At 48.5% G+C, this 19,184-nt stretch overlaps 1 protein-coding gene across 3 annotated transcripts in view; it reads right to left on the reverse strand.

Annotated features, from left to right (window-relative positions):
* UBE3C (ubiquitin protein ligase E3C) overlaps window positions 1–18,767 on the reverse strand; it is a 113,433-nt gene extending 94,666 nt beyond the window's left edge. For all 3 annotated transcript variants that reach the window (XM_018046641.1, XM_018046640.1, XM_018046639.1), the window contains exon 1: window positions 18,408–18,767. In XM_018046641.1, the coding sequence (XP_017902130.1) occupies window positions 18,408–18,473 (66 nt within the window). In that variant the 5' untranslated portion in view covers window positions 18,474–18,767. The remainder of the gene's footprint in view (window positions 1–18,407) is intronic.

Genomic DNA, 19,184 nt, shown 5'->3' on the forward strand with positions numbered 1-19,184 from the left:
CTACTTTCATGCACTGATGTGCTCTCCTTAGAGGGCAGTTTAGAAATAACTATAAAAATTTACAATGTATACGGACTTTGATCAACCCTCCTAGCAATGTAGCCTGCAAACATTACTGGCACCCAATGCTGCTTAAATTAGCAAAAGTTGAAAACAACCTAAATGGCCATTATCTACATGACAGCTAGAGAACTTCAGAACACTTCGTCACAGGGAGGATTACGGAGAGCTGCTTTAAACCGCAGGAGATCCATCTGTACTGACCTGACTACCTCCAGACACAGCACTCGGCAGGGCGGGGGGTGCAGCAGGGGGTTCAGCGCACTCCAGCATGTGTTCAAACAAAAAGAGTGCACACCTCTGTGACTCACGTACAGAACACGGCTCTGCAAGGCCACTTAGAAGAGTCAGACTCAGGGGTGAGCAGCAGGGCTGGAAGGCCAGGAGACGCTTCTTTCATTTGAATCTTATCTCTTCCTGTTTGATTTATTATCCAAGTACAACAAATAACCTCTCACTCTTTCAGATTAAGACGCTAACGAAGCTACTCCACAACATAAGCTTTTAAATACAGCTCAACAAAGCCAAGAATAAGCTCATGGCATGTGTGACTGGGAGGAAGACAGCAGAGAGGTGCCAGCCAAAAAGCACATGCAGGCTGGCTTTTACAGGTTGCTGGTCTCAGCTTACTGCACGTGAAAGTGTCTCTTCCCTTTCAGCATCTACGGGCCTAGACAAGTCAGGGGTTCCCAGCAGCAGCTGCACACCAGATTTATAAAAGGCACTGAAACAGGGAACGACTAACCCTCTTGTCCTAACGAAGACGTGCTGCTTTCAATGCCACCCTCTCACCTCCACAGCAGGGACACTAACCCTATTCATCAATAAGCGAACAAGAGTAAACCACAGCAGACGTCTCTATTTGACCTTTGACCTTCAGGCACAGTATCTTATCTTCTCTGAAGATTAAATATGGCCAAACTTCACAAATACATTAATAAAGATGCTTTTTCAAGGGGGAAAAAACGCTTTCTTCATGCAAATGAATTTAGTGGTAACAAAAGGAACTTTTTTTAAAAAAGTCATATAGAGTTCAAAGTAGGTTTCATTAACCATCAGAATTTTTAAAAAATGCATATTCAAAAATTTGACTATAGGTTAAACTAAGTTTACATAACATGAAAACTTCCATAAAGACAAACACTCAAACTGACTGCTAACCACTTAAAAAGAACTTCAGCCTGTTTACTAATACGTTTATTTTAAAAAATAACGTGAGATTTTGTTTTATCTATGGGCTATTTTCCACTAGAAATTTACCCCATTTACCAATATAAACAGACTCAGTCTTACATCTGTTTCAAGTTATGCACAATCCTAATACTTTTACATAATTTGAAGAATATTCAAGTAAAATACTTTGAGTTAATTAAAATTAGCAGAAGTTTTGTGAATAATGTACAACCTATGATCTCTGGATTTTTCCTTCTTTTATAGACCTATAAGAAAGAACCTTTATGAAAAGTACAATGGCAACCAGCTTCACACACAGGCAAACACAGTCCAAGGGGCAAAAAACACAGTCATGGGAGCTCACTCTGGCAGCACGTATCTTAAAACTGAGGGCTTCCCTGGGGGCTCAGACGGTAAAGAATCTGCCTGGAACGCAGGAGACTGGCTTCGATCCCTGGGTCAGGAAGAGCCCCTGGAGAAGGAAATGGCGACCCACCCCAGTACTCATGCCTAGAGAATCCCATGGACAGAGGAGTCTGGCGGGCTACAGTCCATGGGGTTGCAAAGAGTCGGGCACGACTGAGCAACTAACACTTTCACCTCCTAAAACTGGAACAAAACAGAGTGACAAATTACGAAAATCACATTTATCCAACAATGCAACATGAGTCCCAATTCAAAATCTACACAGAAAAAACGCATTTGTGCTGATTTAAAAATTAAATGTATGCTCATTTAAAGTACCACAATAAAATGTAACGGGGCTTCCCTGGTAGCTCAGAGGTTAAAGCATCTGCCTGCAATGCGGGAGATCTGGGTTCGACCCCTGGGTTGGGAAGATCCCCTGGAGAAGGAAATGGCAACCCACTCCAGTATTCTTGCCTGGAGAATCCCATGGACGGAGGAGCTTGGTGGGGTACAGTCCATGGGTCGAAGAGTCGGACACGACTGAGCGACTTCACTTCCACTTTCATAAAATGTAACAGTGTATATTCCATTACAGTAAATTCCAAAAGACCTTCTGTTCCTACACCAGAACTGTGTGGTAATTACGGCAGCTGCACTAGCAAAGCCCTACAAACAGACTGTACAGTCCATCTAACCTCCAGCAAAGTGGCCGTGGGACATCACGCACCCACGGAGAGAAGCTGCCGTCAAGTGCTGCTGTGGAGGCGCCACCGAGGCACGGCGCTGAGGAGGACAGCAGCTCTCCTGGTGACTTAAAATGTCAGGGGGACGTGTTTATCTCCACTTACTCTAGCTGTGGAAACCCCGAGGAAGCTGGTAATAATTTTGGAAACCTTGAGGAAGCTGGTAATAATTTTGGAAACCTTGAGGAAGCTGGTAACAATGGGGAAGTCTGGGATCTTAGCGAGAGGAAAGCTTCATTATATATGCCCTTTAGAATAACCTGTTTTTAAAACTTCTTCTAATTTAAAAAAAGAAACTTTTTTTGATGGCCACTGACTGGAGATTAGAAATGGAAACATCATCAGAATTAAGGAAGGTTAGTGATAATCTAAACATCTCATAATCAAGGATTATGACTTTCTCATTTCAAAGTTTCAGAAACAGAAGCCCAGAAAAGATGAGGAACTATGTTGCAGACAGCTGGTTACAGAGATAAGCGTCTTGTCAAGTCCCCATTATACTTTTTACAATTTCACCTTTCCCAGTGAAGACGGGCTATGAGCTGTGCTGCTGCTAACCCACTAGGGTTACTAACGTTCCTTCTAAAGTTAAAGGGAACACTTCTTACAACTACCATAAGAAAATCGACTCAAAAAGACACAGGACTGCTAAAGCCACCCTTCCGGTGCCCGCAAGACAGGATCTTCACCTTGCCGAACAGTGAAAGGGAAGCTTACGCAGAGGCAACACTGGACACGCAGGCTACACAACATCCAGAGCAGGGCTCACGCACTTGAGCCTCGCGCTTTTCACTGCATGACCCGAGTCTCTGAGCCCTGATTCCTACCTCCACAGGCTGCTAGCGTCTCTGCCTCAGAGCGGGAGTCAGGAAGAAGCAAGAGCACACAGCAAGCAGGCAGACAGACCCCGAGACTCAGCCCGGCTTACAGCCACGAACAAGCAGAAAAGCAGAAGCCCCGGAGAGCAAGCGCCCTCGGAGGCTGGGGCTGCCTGCTGCGGCCCTCTGGCCAGCGCGTGCAGCTGCTTAGGCAGCAGGACTGCGCAGCCCAGAGGACACGCCAAAGTCGGCATGCACACGGGGACCGAGCAATCCAGCTTCTTCCTGCAATCTATCCCAAAGGTGGCCACAGGCTATAAAGATGGTGCTCGCAATAGGGGAGAAATAATCTACAAGCCCCAAAATAAAGCACCAACATTTCATACACAGCTCATACAGAGAACATGCACGGTAATTTTTTAAATACGAATCTTTTTTTAATTATTAAAAAAAACCTCTTAATTTGCACTTGGCTGTGTGGGCCCTTCGTTGACGCACGGGCTCTTCTCCAGTTGCGCTGCGCAGGCTTCAGCAGCTGTGGCTCCCAGGCCCAGGGCAGAGGCTCAGGCACTGGGGCACACAGGCTAAGTTGCTCTGCAGCATGTAATTTCAGAAAACAGACTGAACTGGACCCTCGGTTTTGGGGGAGTAAATATGAATGCTTCGTGGTCAGGGCACAGGATAGAGTCTCAGCTACAGCAAATAAAACCACAAAACCAGTACCAAAGGTCCGAGGTCCTCCAACAAGCCCCACTTCTCCAAGGAGCTCTGCTCTGCCATCACCTCTGGGTCAGAACTACTGTCTGCACTTGCAGACACGCATACCGGCTGGCCCTGCCCGGGGCCCTGGCAAGCCTCTCTCTGTTGTTCCTGTGAACGCTGGTGTCCCTTGGAGTTTTGTCCTGAGCCCACACGTCTTCTCAGCAGAACACTTTCCAGCACATCGTGCAATTCCAACTACCTACTGATGGACCAACGGAGCGGACTTCCCAGTCTCTCCCTGAAGCTGCTCCTGCCGACTGCACACCCCCAAGCATTTCACACTGAGCACGGCCTAGGGGCTCCTCAGCGCCCCGGATCATGTCCACTCCTGTCGCCCCAGACTGACACCTGATGTGCCTGCTGCTGGTCCCTGCAGATCTCATCAACTCTAGCTCACAGCGCTGGGGCCCTCCCCTCGGGGACGGCCACCTCCCTCAGGCCCCCACTACCCTGCCCGACTACAGCGGCTTCTCACCTGGGGTTCAGCCCTACACCGCCCCTGAGGGACGAGCTCCTCATGGGCCCCCTTTGTGAGCTGGCCCGACTGCCGTCCCCCCAGCCTCGTCTCCAGCCAGCCGCACAGTCTGTAAGTGACAGACACTTTCTCATGGTCGGACAACTCTGCCCATGGCTTCTCACTGGTGGCAACAATGTTCAATCAGAAACCGGGCAAGAATCCAGCCCAGCACACAGAGCCGAAGGCACCAGCACGGGGCTCGAGGGCAGGTCGCGGGCAGGTACTCGAAAAGGAGGAGAACTAGCTTCCGCCTTGCGTCCTGGCACCAGACTGCCCAAGGCAGAAATACACTTCAGTCCTCTCCTACTTCACCCTCTCCCCCCAGCCCGCCCCGAGACCGTCAAGATTCCCAAGTCACTCACCCCGCTGTGTATTCCCCGCTGTGCTCCAAGGGTGGCTGGGTTAAAAAGGTAAATGATCTAAGTGAATTCAAACTGGTGCTAATAAATGACAGCCCTTCCTGCTTCTAAGGCTTTTTTGACAAAGATGGCTAACTCCTAACAATTCAGGTCAGACTCTGCAGGTACGCCTGTTTTCCAGCAGCATAAGGTAACAGCTCAGTCAAGAAGCCTTGCCTAGGGGAAGGGAATTTAAAGTCAGTTCCTGAGTTCACCAGTTTCCTTCCTTATTACATCTCCACACTGGTGGGCTTCACCTAAAGCTCGGACTGGACCATCAAACAGGACAGAAGGGACAATGCCTGACGCTCAGGACACCCCCCAACAGGCACCGCACGTTCTCCCTGCTCTCCTGTGCCACCAGCTCTGGGGAAGCCAGCTGCCATGTCAGGAGCACGCTCAAGCAGCCCTGAAGACGTCCAAGGGGCAGGGAACGGACACCTGCCACCAAGACCCAGCTCCAACCTCCAGGCGCAGACATGAGCCAGCCCCGGAACGGAGCCCCCAACACCAAACAATGGTTTCCTGGTTTCCAACGCCTAGGCCTCCGAGAGACCACTGCACCAGCCCTCAGGTATCTGGCCCCACAGAGAGTGAAACTGTACTGCTTGAAGCCACTAGGATGCAGAAATAGACAACTAGACCTTTATTCACTGGAAATTAAGAGACTGGTAAAGCAAGAGATCATGACTGTTCAGATGAGCATAATTTAAACGGAGTAATGTTCTGCAATCTCAGTTCAGTTCAGTCACTCAGTCGTGTCTGACTCTTTGCTAGTTTGTATTAAAAATGACATTCTAATACAGATGATAAACAGACATCAATAAGTTATAAGTATTAAAAAATATAGATCATGACCACTTTAAACAGCTGTATAGTACCCCACTGTACTGTTACATTACCATTTGTATAACAACTCTTCTTCTGTTAGACATTTAGGCTTTTTTGAATTTTTCAATAACACAAGCAATGCCACAGCCGCCATCTTTTCTTTCCCAGGCATCTACGCTGGCGCCTGTTTGTGGCTCTGGGCGCCTGCCCTTGAACTGCCCCCGGGAGACTGTGCCAATCCATGCTGCCACCCACACCTGCACAGGTATCCCTGTCTTCAGCCTGGCCAGCACTGAAGGATGGACTCTGGGGACACTGGACAGAAGTGCCTGCTCCTGCCTCCATGCTTACAGATGGCAGAGGAGACAGAAAGCGTGAAGAGGCCGTGGTCAGAGCACAAGTCGTGGGCAAAGAACAACACACTTAACTTCCAAACTCCTAAGTGCCCGCATGAAGTTACAAGAAAAAGGGAAAATCACAGAGGAAAACTTTTCACTGCTTTTGCAATAACCTCTTTTGAGGGCTCTTCTACAGTCCTATGAAATGACTTGTTTATTACCTTAGTTAAGAGACCTAGTTGGCAACTAGCTCTGTAACTCCAGAAAATCAGGGCACACAAGTGTGCAAAGTCAGACAGGACAAGGGAAGGCAAGTGAGGCAGGTGCCGGACACGCTGCAGGAGGCGCTTGCTCTCAGGACCAAGGCCCCCCGGAGCCCACCTTAAGCCCTGCACCCGTGCACCCCCCGTCAGCGCCTCCGTGAGCGCTGTGCCCCAGGCCAGCTGCTCGCCGCCCCCTCTGAGGTCCAAAGGACAGTTCGGCAAAGTCTCAGCTCTCCCATTCTGCTCACGTTCCCTGAGAACTAGATCAAGAACTCCTGACTTTATCTGCGACAGGGAACTCAGAGTTCTGGTGTCATCCACGAAGGCTACAGATAATCACATTCAAGAGGACAGACTGGGGCCACTGGGAAAAACGGCGAGGTAATAATACCAGTCCTGACAGCAAATTTTTTTGTTTGTTTGTTTTTTAATTTTTTATTTTTTTTTAATTTTAAAATCTTTAATTCTTACATGCGTTCCCAAACATGAACCCCCCCTCCCACCTCCCTCCCCACAACATCTCTCTGGGTCATCCCCATGCACCAGCCCCAAGCAAGCTGCACCCTACGTCAGACATGAACTGGCGATTCAATTCTTACATGGCAGTATACATGTTAGAATTCCCATTCTCCCAAATCATCCCACCCTCTCCCTTTCCCTCTGAGTCCAAAAGTCTGGTATACACATCTGTGTCTTTTTTCCTGTCTTGCATACAGGGTCCTGACAGCAAATTTTAAAGCCTGATCTCAGAAACCATCCTGCTTCCCCTGATGTCACGCCTGTAAGAGGCCGCTTATGCTGCAACGCAATGTACACAGGGTGCAGAACACCACACACACCGAGTGTCAGCGTTTCACAGTGAAACAGCACATTCTCTTAAATTAAAATATTTAAGGCAAGACCTTCAATTATACAACAGAGGGCAGCTGTATAAAGCTCACCAGTCAGAGAGCTTGCTATCTTAAGAGCAGTCTAGACTTAGGCACGGAGAGGGCAATGGCACCCCACTCCAGTACTCTTGCCTGGAAAATCCCATGGACAGAGGAGCCTGGTGGGCTGCAGTCCATGGGGTCCCTAAGAGTCCGACTGAGCGACTTCACTTTCATTTTTCACTTTCCTGCATTGGAGAAGGTGATGGCAACCCACTCCAGTGTTCTTGCCTGGAGAATCCCAGGGATGGGGGAGTCTGGTGGGCTGCCGTCTATGGGGTCGCACAGAGTCGGATATGACTGAAGCGACTTAGCAGCGGCAGCAGCAGCAGCAGACTTAGGCAAAGGCGAAGTTAAAATTCCAGTAGCGGGCTTCGGGAACCTCTAGAGTAAAACCTGCTCTGTGAACCAGCAGCACCCTAACACCCAAACCAGAAAAAGATATCACAGGAGGTGAAACCTACAGACAGTTCTCCCCTGAACACAGGCGCAAGAACCCCCAAATAAAACACTACAAACTGAATGCAACAATGTATAAAAAGAAGTATATATCACAAGCAAGTGGGACTTATGCTAGGTATACAGGCGGGTTCAGCATTTATTAGGTTGGTGAAAAAGTAATTGCAGTTTTGGGCCATAAATTTTAAATTGTTATAACTAGGCTCAAACACATCTTTATTAATCAAAACAGGAACCATTATAATCAACACATTTTTGCCAAAGAGAAATAACTATTTTCCGTAGCAAAAAAATCCATGCTTGGGGATTCGACGAACTCTTGGAAGGCATTTTCTGCATCCTGCTGGTTGTGGGAGCATTTTCGTTGCGAACAGTTGTTGAGACGTTTGAAGAAGTGGGAGCAGGTGGGCGAGAGGCCAGGTGAGAGTGGAGGACGAGGCAAAACTCTGCAGCCCAATTCGTCCCACGTCTGAAGTGCTGCTTGTGCGGCAGGCGGTCAGACATGCTGGGGAGAAGAGTCGGGCCCTTTCTGTTGGCCAGAGCCGGCTGCGGCGTTCAGTGCATCTCATCCACTTGCTGAGCGGACTTCTCAGATGTGACGCTTTCGCCAGGACTCAGAGTCCAGCAAACCCATTACAAGCGCAGTCAATCAGTCGGGCAGCAGACCACCCAACAGTGACCATGACCTCTTCTGGTGCAAGTCTGGCTTTGGGAAGTGTTTTGGAGCTTCTTCTTGGTCCAACTACTGAGCTGGTCATCGCTAGTTAGTCGTATAAAATCCACTTTTCATGGCAAGCCAAAATCCAATCAAGAAATGGTTACTTGTTGTTGCCCAGAATAAGAGAAGATGACATTTCAAAACAATTTTTTTGATGTGCAGTCAGCTCATGAGGAGCTTCCCTGGTGGCTCAGACAGTAAGGAATCAGCCTGCAATGCAGGAGACCTGGGTTTGATCCCTGGCTGGGGAAGATCCCCTGGAGGAGGGCATGGCTACCCACTCCAGCATTCTTGCCTGGAGAATCCTACGGACAGAGGAGCCCGGTGGGACTGCAGTCCCCGGGGTCGCAGAGTCAGACACGACTGCACGACTAAGCACACATGCAGCCCGTGAGGCGCTCACTTATCGAGCTCTTCCAACTTCGAGGAGCCTCTCAACTGGTCATTGTCAACTTCTGATGACCAGCCACTGCGCGCATCTTCAAGGCTCTGGGCATCTTCAAGTTCTTTTGCAGAACTTCTAAAACCACCACTGCACTGTACATTTGTTAGCAGTTCCTGGGCCAAATGCATTGTTGATGTTGTGAGTTGTCTCTGCAGCTTTATGAAGTATTTTGAACTCTAATTAAAAGAAAATCGCTCAAATTTGCTTTTTGCCTAACATCATTTCCCCAGTCTAAAATATATATAAGACTGCAAGTAATGAGTTGTTAGTGAAAAAACGTAAGACTTAAATGATGCATAACATAGACACATTTACTTAAGAATGCATTCCAATACCAAATGGCAAAGTTCAACAATGCAAAACTGCAATTACTTTTGCACCAACCTAATAAAACACTTGGTATAATCCATTATAAAAACAGACTAAAGAAAAAGCATATAATCACATCAGTGCTCAGCTCCTCAGTCATATCCAACTGTGCGACCCCATGGACGGCAAGCCTGCCAGGCTCTCTGTCCATGGTGTTTCCTAAGCAAGAACACTGGAGTGGGTTGCTATTTCCTACTTCAGGGGACCTTCCTGATGCAGGGATTGAACCCATGTCTTGTGTCTCCTGCACTGACAGGCAGATTCTTTCCCACTAGCATCTCCTGGGAAGCAACCCCTCCAGGGGCTGCTCTCTTGATTTACAGATTCAACAGAATCCCAGTCAAAACCCCAGTGAGTCCACACAACACAGAGAACACAGCCAATACTGCATGTGGCCACGGTGGCTGCAGTTTAGTTGCTGAGTCGTGTCTGACTCTGGACTGCAGCCGCCAGGCCCCTCGGCCCATGGGACTCTCCAGGCGAGAATACTGCAGTGGGCTGCCATTCCTTCTCCAATAACCACCATGAACGGAGCATGACCCTTAACAGCTGTGAATTACTACACACCTGCAGTTTATGTAATATTGTTCATTAACTATACTTAAAAAAACCTGATGCAACAAATACACTTAAAACACAATGGTTTTTTTTTAAAGGAAAAAAAAAAAAAAGCACAGTAAGTTATTTTGTGATTACCAACAAAGTGACTCTAAGGTTGCTATGAAAGGGCAAAAGACTCAAAAAAGCCAACACGATGCTGAAGAAAAATGTGAACAAAGTCAGAGGACTGACACTACCCAACTCTGAGACTTACTATAAAGCTCCAGAAAGCAAGACAACGTGGCACTGGCAAAAACAGCAAAACCAACCAAAACACCCCAAACAGACAAACAGATCCATGAACCAGAATACCAGGCCCAGACACAGACACACAATTGAGCCAACTGATCTTTGACGAGAGCAAAGGCAATGCAATGGAGAAAGAACAGCATTTCAACAAACGTGTTGAAACTGGATATTCACATGCCAAAACAGAAAGAAAGAAAAAAAAAATCTAGACACAGACCTTAAGACAGTTCACAAAAATTAACCCAAAATGGATCACAGACAAAAAGGTAAAATACAAAATTATAAAACTACTACAGGTTAACACAGGAGAAGAGCCAGGTGACATTCTGTTTGGCATGACTTTTTTAAAAAAAAATTTTTATTTATTTTTTGGCCATGCTGGCTCTTTGCTGCTTCACAAGCTTTTCTCTAGTTTCGGCAAACGGGGGCTGCTCTCTAGTTGCCCCGCGTGGGCCGTCACTGCAGCGGCTTCTCCTGTCGTGGAGCACGGGCTCTAGGGTGCTCAGGCTTCAGCAGGCGCCGCGTGGAAGCAGTTGTGGGTCCCGGGCCACAGAGCGCAGGCTCACCGTCGTGGCTCATGGGCTTAGTCGCGCCGAGGCAAGAGGGATCCTCCCAGACCAGGCATCGAACCCATGACTCCTGCATGAACAGGCAGATTCTTTACCTCTGAGCCACCAGGGAAGCCCTGGGTGACTTTTCAGATGCAACATGAGACAATGCGAGCAAGAAAAAAAACGATAAAACTGGACTTCACTGCAATTAAAAACTCCTGCTTCACAAAAGACAGTATTAAGAAAACGAGAAGTTAAAAACCGGGGCAAGATATATGCAAAAGACATATCTGAAAAAGGAGCTTACATATACAAAATACATAAAAGTACATTAAAAATGTATGTAAGGAACTCTTAAAACTTAACAGTAAGAAAACAACCTGATTAAAATATAGAATAAAGACCTGAACAGACCTCAACAAAGCAGCTAGATGGTAAGCACGCACCTAGGAAAAGATGCTCCATGTCACACGTCATCAGGGAAATGCAAACTAAAGCAGCGAGGCACCACCACACACCCACCAGAAAGGCCAAGTGTGAGCCTGCCAACACCGAACGCCGACAAGGACGTGGAGTAACAGGAGCCCCCGCTGCTGGTGCAAACGCAAAACGGGACAGCCACTCTGAAGAAGATGGCAACCCACTCCAGGGTTCTTGCCTGGAGAATCCATGGACAGAGGAGCCTGGCGGGCTACAGTCCATGGTTTTGCAAAGAATCGGACATGCCTGAAGTGACTTGCCAGGAAAGCACAGCCACTCTGGAAGACAGTTTTTCAGTCAATTACAAAACTGAATGTAATCTTATCAGACAATCCAGCAATCCCACTCCTTGATATCCCCCCAAAGGAGCTGAACACCATACCCACACAGGGCCTGCACAGGGATGTCGATGGCGGCTTTATTCACAACTGATGCTAAAACTTGGAAGCAACCAAGATGTGCTTCCGAAGGTGAAGGGACAAATGAACTGTGGTCCATCCAGACAACGGAGTATTATTCAACAACTGGGGAGGGGAAGAAGCTATCAGGCCACAAAAGGGACTTCCCCGGCAGCCCAGTGGTTAAGTCTCCGCCTTCCAATGCAGGTGCAAGGGCTCGATCCCTGGTTGGGGGACTAAGGTCCTGCATGATGTGGGGTGCATCCAGAAAAAAAAAATTAGACCACAAAAGACATGGAACAACCTTAGAAGAAAATTCCTAAATTCAAGGAGTCAGTTTCAAAAGATCAAAACCCACAGAATGTACACCACCTGGAGTGAACTCTGATAAGCTGACTTAAAAATAACGTATCAGTATTAATCCATCAATTGTAGCAAATGTACCACATAACAACAAGACGGAAATGAGACAGGAAACAAAGGCGTTGCAGAGAGGGACTGTGTGAGAACTCCCTGTACTTTCCCAGCAGTTTTTTCTGCAAGCCTACAACTGCTCTAATAAAATAGTTTGCTAATAGAAAATAAGGTTTAAAAAAAAGCAAGCTATCAAAGCTTACAAAAAGGCAAGGAAGAAGCTTGCATGCATTCAAGCGTGCTGCTAAGTGAAAGAAGCCAACTGAAGACTACACACTGTGTGATTCCAACTGCACAACACTCTAGAGGCGCAAAACTATGGTGACAGTAAAAAGACCACCGGCGGCCAGAGATTTGGGGGGGGCAGCGGCAGGGAAAGCCTGGGATAAGGGAGACGAACAGGGGAAGCACAGGGCCACACACCACGCTCTGCGGCACTGTGCACACGCCAGAGCCCACTTAAGGCAACACAAAGAGCGAACTTTAATGTATTGATATTGGTCTATCAGTGCAGCAAATGAACCACACTCGGGCAAGATGTAGTGAACCTTCAGATGTACAAGGTGGATTCAGAAAAGGTAAAGGAGCCAGACATCAAATTGCCGACATCCGCTGGGTCATATACAAGGCAAGGGCATTCCAGAACAACATCTGCGTCTCCTTCAATGACTAAACTAAGGCCTTTGACTGTGTGGATCACAACGAACTGTGGAAAATTCTTAAAGAGATGGGAATAGCAGACCACCTGACCTGCCTCCTGAGAAGTCTGTATGCAGGTCAAGAAGCAACAGTGAGAACCAGAAACGGAACAAACTGGTCCAAAATTGAGAAAGTATTTTGTCAAGGCTGAAATATCATCACCCTGCTTATTTAATTTCTATGCAGAGTACATCATGTGAAATCCTGGGCTGGATGAATCACAAGCAGGAACTGAGATCACCAGGAGAAACATCAACAACCTCAGATATGCAGACGACACCACTCTAATGGCAGAAAGTGAAGAGGAACTGAAGAGCCTCTTTTATCAAGAAGGTAAAACAGGAGCATGAAAACCTGGCATGAAACTCAGCATTCAAAATACTAAGATCATGGCATCTGGTCCCATCACTTCATGGCAAATAAAAAGGGGAAAAGTGGAAACAGTGACATACTTTGTTTTCTAGGCTCCAAAATCACTGCAGGCAGTCAGTGCAGCCATGAAAGTAAACACACTTGCTCCTTGGAGGAAAAACTATGACCAACCTAGACAGCATGTTAAAAAGCAGAGACATCACTTTGCTGGCAAAGGTCCATCTAGCCAAAGACACAGTTCTCCCATTAGTCATATACAGATGTGAGAATTGGACCATAAAGGCTGAGCGCCGAAGAATTGATGCTTTTGAACTGTGGTGTTGAAGAAGACTCAACAGTCCCTTGGACTGCAAGGAGATCCAACCACTCCATCCTAAAGGAGATCAACCCTAAATATTCACTGGGAGGACTGATGCTGAAGCTGAAGCTCCAATACTCTGGCCATATGATGGCAAGACCGAACTCACTGGAAAAGACCCTGATGCTGGGAAAGACTTGAGGGCAGGAGAAGGGATAGAGGATGAGATGGTTGGATGGCATCACTGACTCGATGGACATGAGTTTGCGCAAACCTTGGGAGATGATGAAGGACAAGGAAGCCTGGCATGCTGCAGTCCACGGGGTCACAAAGAGTTGGACACGACTGAGTGACTGAATAACAAGGCAAGATGCTAATAACAGCAGATTTCTAAACGTATAATCAAATGACCTCTAAGATATTCTTCTATGCACTACTGAGAAAAGAAAAAAAAACTGCCAATAAACTGTGTCATGTCAATACTAAGTGGAGACCGGAGTGACTCAGCATCAGAGGAGTCCAGGATACACTTGACATACGCGAGCCCTCCCACCCACCTGCAATACTTGCTTCCCACCCACCCTCGTTCGACCCACCCTTCAAGGCCAAGCCCACCAACCCTGTCCTTTCCTGAGTCAGCTCCAAGGGAAATCCAGAATGTGGTATTTACTCCCTCTATGGTTATTTAAGGTTTAACTAGGTAAGTCTTATCTCCCCAACAAGATTACAAGAAGGGCATGAACTTTTCCTTACAATGTTTCAGATCCTTCAAAGAACCTTCACAAATAAATATAATTTGAAGGAAAAATTTATATTCACTCAAAAAATGGCAACTACTCAGTTTCCACTAAGCTTAAGAAAGAAGAGAAAGGGCTTAAGTTGCAGAGAAAGAGAATTAAAGAAAATAAGCAAATGTGGGTGCTCATTTAGTTGTTAGGAAACAAAATCAAAACAATGAAACTACATACCCACCAGAACAACAAAAGAATTTTCAAATTAAAAGGATCGATAATATTAAATGCTGGCAAAAAGTGGAGCCCCTGAAACCCTCAGACGCTGCGGGTCTGCGTCCGAGGGGACGGGGCAGAGCGCACGGAGCTAAACCCGTGTGCAACGTGTGGCCAGCACATGAGAGCAGGTATCCACCCGGAGACTCATACAGCAAACATGGGTCAACTGCGCTGCGTTCAGACAGTGCATCAACAGCAGACAGTGGGCTCCACCTCTCAGAGCACTGAGCCACAAGAAGCCAGCTCCAAAAAGAGGGGATTCCAAGCACAGGAAGCTCAACAGGCAGAATTACTCTGTGGTAATAAAGGTGATAACAGGAGATAACTCTGGGTTGTTGTTCAGTCACTAAGTCATTTCAACTCTTTCCAACCCCATGGACTGCAGAACGCCAGGCTTTCCTGTTTTTCACTATCTTCCAGAGTTTGGTCAAACTCAGGTCCATTGAGTCGGTGATGCCATCCAACCACCTCATCCTCCGTCATCCCCTTCTCCTCCTGCCCTCAATCTTTCCCAGCATCAGCGAGTTGGCTCCTGGCATCAGGTGGCCAAAGTACTGGAGTTTCAGCTTCAGCATCAGTCCTCCCAGTGAATGTTCAGGGCTGATTTCCTTTCGGGTTGACTCATTTGATCTCCTTGATGTCCAAGGGACTCTCAAGAGTCTTCTCCAGCACCACAGTTCAAAAGCATCAATTCTTCAGGGCTCAGCCTTCTTTACAGTCCAATACTCACATCTGTACATGACTACTGGAAAAACCATAGCTTTAGCAAATAGACATTTATCAGCAAAGCAAAGTTTCTGCTTTTTAACACGCTGTCTAGGTTTGTCATAGCTTTTCCTCTAAGGAGCAAGCATCTTTTAATTTCATGGCTGTACTGACCATCTACAGTGATTTGGGAGCCTAGAAAATAAAATCTGTCACTGTTTCTACTTTTTTCCCTTGTATTTGCCTTGAAATGATGGGACCAGATGCCATGATCTTAGTTTTTTGAATGCTGAGTTTCAAGGCAGCTTTTTCCTTCTCCTCTTTTACCCTCTTGATAACAGAGGCTCTTTAGTTCCTCTTCACTTTCTGCCATTAGAGTGGTATTATTTGCATATCTGAGGTTGTTGATGTTTCTCCTGGTAATCTCGATTCCAACTTGTACCTCATTTAGTCCGACATTTCACATGATGTACTCTGCATGAAAGTTAAATAAGGGTGACAATATACAGCCTTGAGAAACGTCTTTCTCAATTTTTGAAGCAGTCCACTGTTCCATGTCTGGTTCTCACTGTTGCTTCCTGACCTGAGCACTGGTTTCTCAGGAAGCAGGTAAGAAGGTCTGGTATTCCCATCTCTTTAAGAATTTTCCAGTTTGTTGTGATCCACACAGCCAAAGGCTTTAGCTTAGTCAGTGAAGCAGATGTTTTTCCGGAATTCGCTTACTTTTTATATGATGCAACGGATGTTGGCAATTTGATCTCTGGTTCCTCTGTCTTTTCTAAATCTAACTTGTACATCTGAAATTTCTTGGTTCACATACTGTTGTGCCCATCCTTGAATGAAACGTTCCCTATCTCTGGATAGGAGGGCTCAGAATGGAAGGGTGCAGAAGGCAGCCTCTGGAATGCTAGGCAAGTGATCTGATGGGAATAGTGGGACCCAAGATGTGTTCACATGTAAAAATCCTTCAAGCAGAACCTACAGTTAATTCCCCGCCCAGATTCCATCCCCAACCACTTGAGAGTAACTGCTACCTCTCAGGAGAACTGCACTCTCACCCACGCCAGGGGTGGCCTGCAGACAATGACTAAGTGATACAAGAAGGGGCAAGTCTGTGATGCCAGCCGCGCTCCAGAGCTACCGGCGGGACTGGCTAAAGCTGGACTGCAACCCTGGTCCCCTGACCTCTCCTCTTCCTTCAAGTTCACTCGTACAAGGATTTCCTCCTCAGGCTTCTGGCAGACGTGGCCTAAGATACAGACACTTAATGTTTGTGCCTTGACTGTATGTTAAGTCTAAACCTCAATATAAAGGGGGATAAAAGGAGAAAGGAAAAAAAAAAAAACACTGTTTCACACAGTTGAAAAGCCAGATATACAATCTCCTCTTGAGATTCTGATTGACAGACCACTATTTTCCTCAGAGACGAGATGTGTTACCTGGTGAGAGAACAGGATCAGCACCCAAGCAGGACCTGTGGGGCACTCGTCGGTAATGAAGTCACAGGGTCGTAGAGAACTGAAGGGACATGGATTTTCAGGTGGTGACCTTCAGCCAGGCCACATGGCTGTGCAGTCACCCAGTGGCTCTTTATCCCACCTGAAAACTAACTCTGGCCCACAGGGTCTTCAAGGCCCCTTTCAAGGGCAGAAATCCTTTGATCTCACCTGGAATTGTCAGCAACAGCCAAGCCCGAATACGGCCCATGCCAGCTCTGCCACACTTCAACACGTGTTCTACCCTGTTCTGCAGCCAACTACATTCAACCAATCACCATCTTGCAAAACCCAAAGCCTGAAAACCATCAACACGCTTCTCTCCCAACTCCCTGCTGGGATCCCATCCTGCAGCCTCAGAAACGGCCGCATACACGCCCCTGTGTGCACCGTCTTGCCTGGCTCTTTCATGACCCCATGGATTGTAGCCCACCAGGCTTCCTCTGGCCGTGGAATTTTCTAGGGAACAATACTGGAGTGTGCAGCCATTCCCTTTTCCAGGGGACCTTCCTGACCCAGAGACTGAACCCAAGTCTCTTGTATCTTCTGCATTAGCAGGCAGATTCTTCACCACTATGCCACCTGGGAAACCCACACACACTCACAGTGAAGTGAAAGTCGCTCAGTCGTGTCCGACTCTTTGCAGCCCCATGGACTGTAGTCTACCACACTCTTCTGTCCATGGGATTTCCCAGGCAAGGGTACTGGAGTGGGTTGCCATTTCCTTCTCCAACATACTCTCACAGTACAATTTAAAACAGATATCTTTACACTGAGCAATCACTTTAGAGTCACCAGTCGCTAAACGTAACAAACAGTACATTAATATAGAAGAAAAAATACACGAAGCATTTAAAGACCATTTTAGAAAACTATTTAGTAAACAACTAATTACATTTAGTTTAACTTTCCAAACACTCTAAGTAGGGAGGACCACACTCTATTTTCAGCCTGATAAAACTAAAACAAGCAGAAAAGGGATTCAGTGAAGTAGTGGAAAGCAAGCAAATGAAACAACACTGACGCTGCGCTGCTTCCCAGCAATTCCAGCCAATCAGCAGATGCCAGTCATCAGCGAGGACAGCAGAGTAACCAGTCTGTCCACTCTTACTCTCAACTGTTCTCTCAACAATAACTGTCCATCCTCAAAGAAATCAACCCTGGAAGTTCACTGGAAGGACTTGATGCTGAAGCTGAACCTCAATACTTTGGCCAACTGATGCGAAGAGCTGACTCATTAGAAAAGACCCTTATGCTGGGAAAGACTGAAGGCAGAAGGAGAAGGGGACGACAGAGGATGTGATGGTTGGATGGCATCACCGATTCAAACGGACACGAATCCGAGCAAACTCGGGGAGATAGTGAAGGACAGGGAAGCCTGGCGTGGGGCAGTCCATCGGGTCACAAAGGGTTGGGCAAGACTAACAACAAAAACAACTATCATAACAGAAAAAAAGTTCTAGAGTCTCTCCAGAAATGTTCCCAGAGGGTTGCTAAAGAATAATTTTCATGCTCCTGGATCCAAACACACGGCCAAAGACGAGGAGTACGCCTCAGTTTCAGAGATTGTCGTCAAGAACGAGTACATCCTGCTCACCTCCTACAACAGAGAACTCCATAAAAGCAGTCACTACCAGATGTCAAGGCTGACAAAAGTATCCAAAGCTCAATAAGGAAAGAAACACTGTGTCCCTGGCCCCGGGTTTTACACCATCTAAATGTGAAGGGCTGTCCACCCTCAGCATCCTCGCAGCTCCTGGGCGATCCCGGTGCACATGGCCCGGGCACCCATCAGCCTTCCTCCCGGACCCGGTGTGACCCTGGGGGGGTGACCCCGCCGCCCGGCCGGACGCGCCCCGCCCCCGCCCGGCCCCGAGGCGCCGCCGCTCGCAGGCCGCTCTTACCTTCCGGCTCGCGCCTCCCAGGGACACCTTGGGCCTGGTTTTGAAGTCCCCCTCAAAACTAAACATCTTTAAAGCCTATCCCATCTGGGGGCCCGACCCAGAGAGCGCGGGCGGCGAGCGGGCGCCGGGGGAGCGCCCCGGCGGGGACGAGGCCGCGCCGGGCAGGGACCCCGCGGCCGCCGGCGTGCTGCCCGCTCGGCCTGCCCTGGGTGGGGGGGTGGCGACACAGGGGGCGGCCCTCGGCCACCGCCGCTCCCCTCATCCACGCCTCGCCGCCACTCCGGCCGAGCCCGAGCGCCAGCGGGGCCCGTGGACCCCTCACTCGCACCCAGAGCAGCCGCCGTGAGGAAAGATGGCCGCCGCCGCCGCCGCCGCTGCCGTGCGCCGCCCCGTCGGCGTGCGCGCGCCCGGCACGGACGCCGCCGCGCCGCTCCCGGCGCCCGGCTCGCGTGCGCGCGCCCGGGTTGACGGCGCCGCGGAGCGTGGGAAGAAACCGCGGGGCCGGGCGCTGTGGCGGGAGGGGCGAGGGGCGGGGCCGGGGGCTTGAGGGGCGGGGCTGGTGAGGGGCGGGGCCGGGGCGCGGCGCGGCCGTGGGCGGGGCCGGGGCGCGTCGCTGCGGCGCAGGTGCAGGGGTAGGGAGCGCCCCCAGCAGGTGCCGCTGGGCAGAGGGCGCTGTCCGAGGGGTGCTGAAGCGTCTCGCGTGCACAGTGCTCCGGGGCTGGCTTCGTGGGCGCCTGCGTCCCGAAACTGGATTCGGATCCCGTGTATGCGCTTTTC

The sequence above is a fragment of the Capra hircus genome, chromosome 4, assembly GCF_001704415.2.
Source record: "Capra hircus breed San Clemente chromosome 4, ASM170441v1, whole genome shotgun sequence".
NCBI classification, from domain to species: domain Eukaryota; kingdom Metazoa; phylum Chordata; class Mammalia; order Artiodactyla; family Bovidae; genus Capra; species Capra hircus.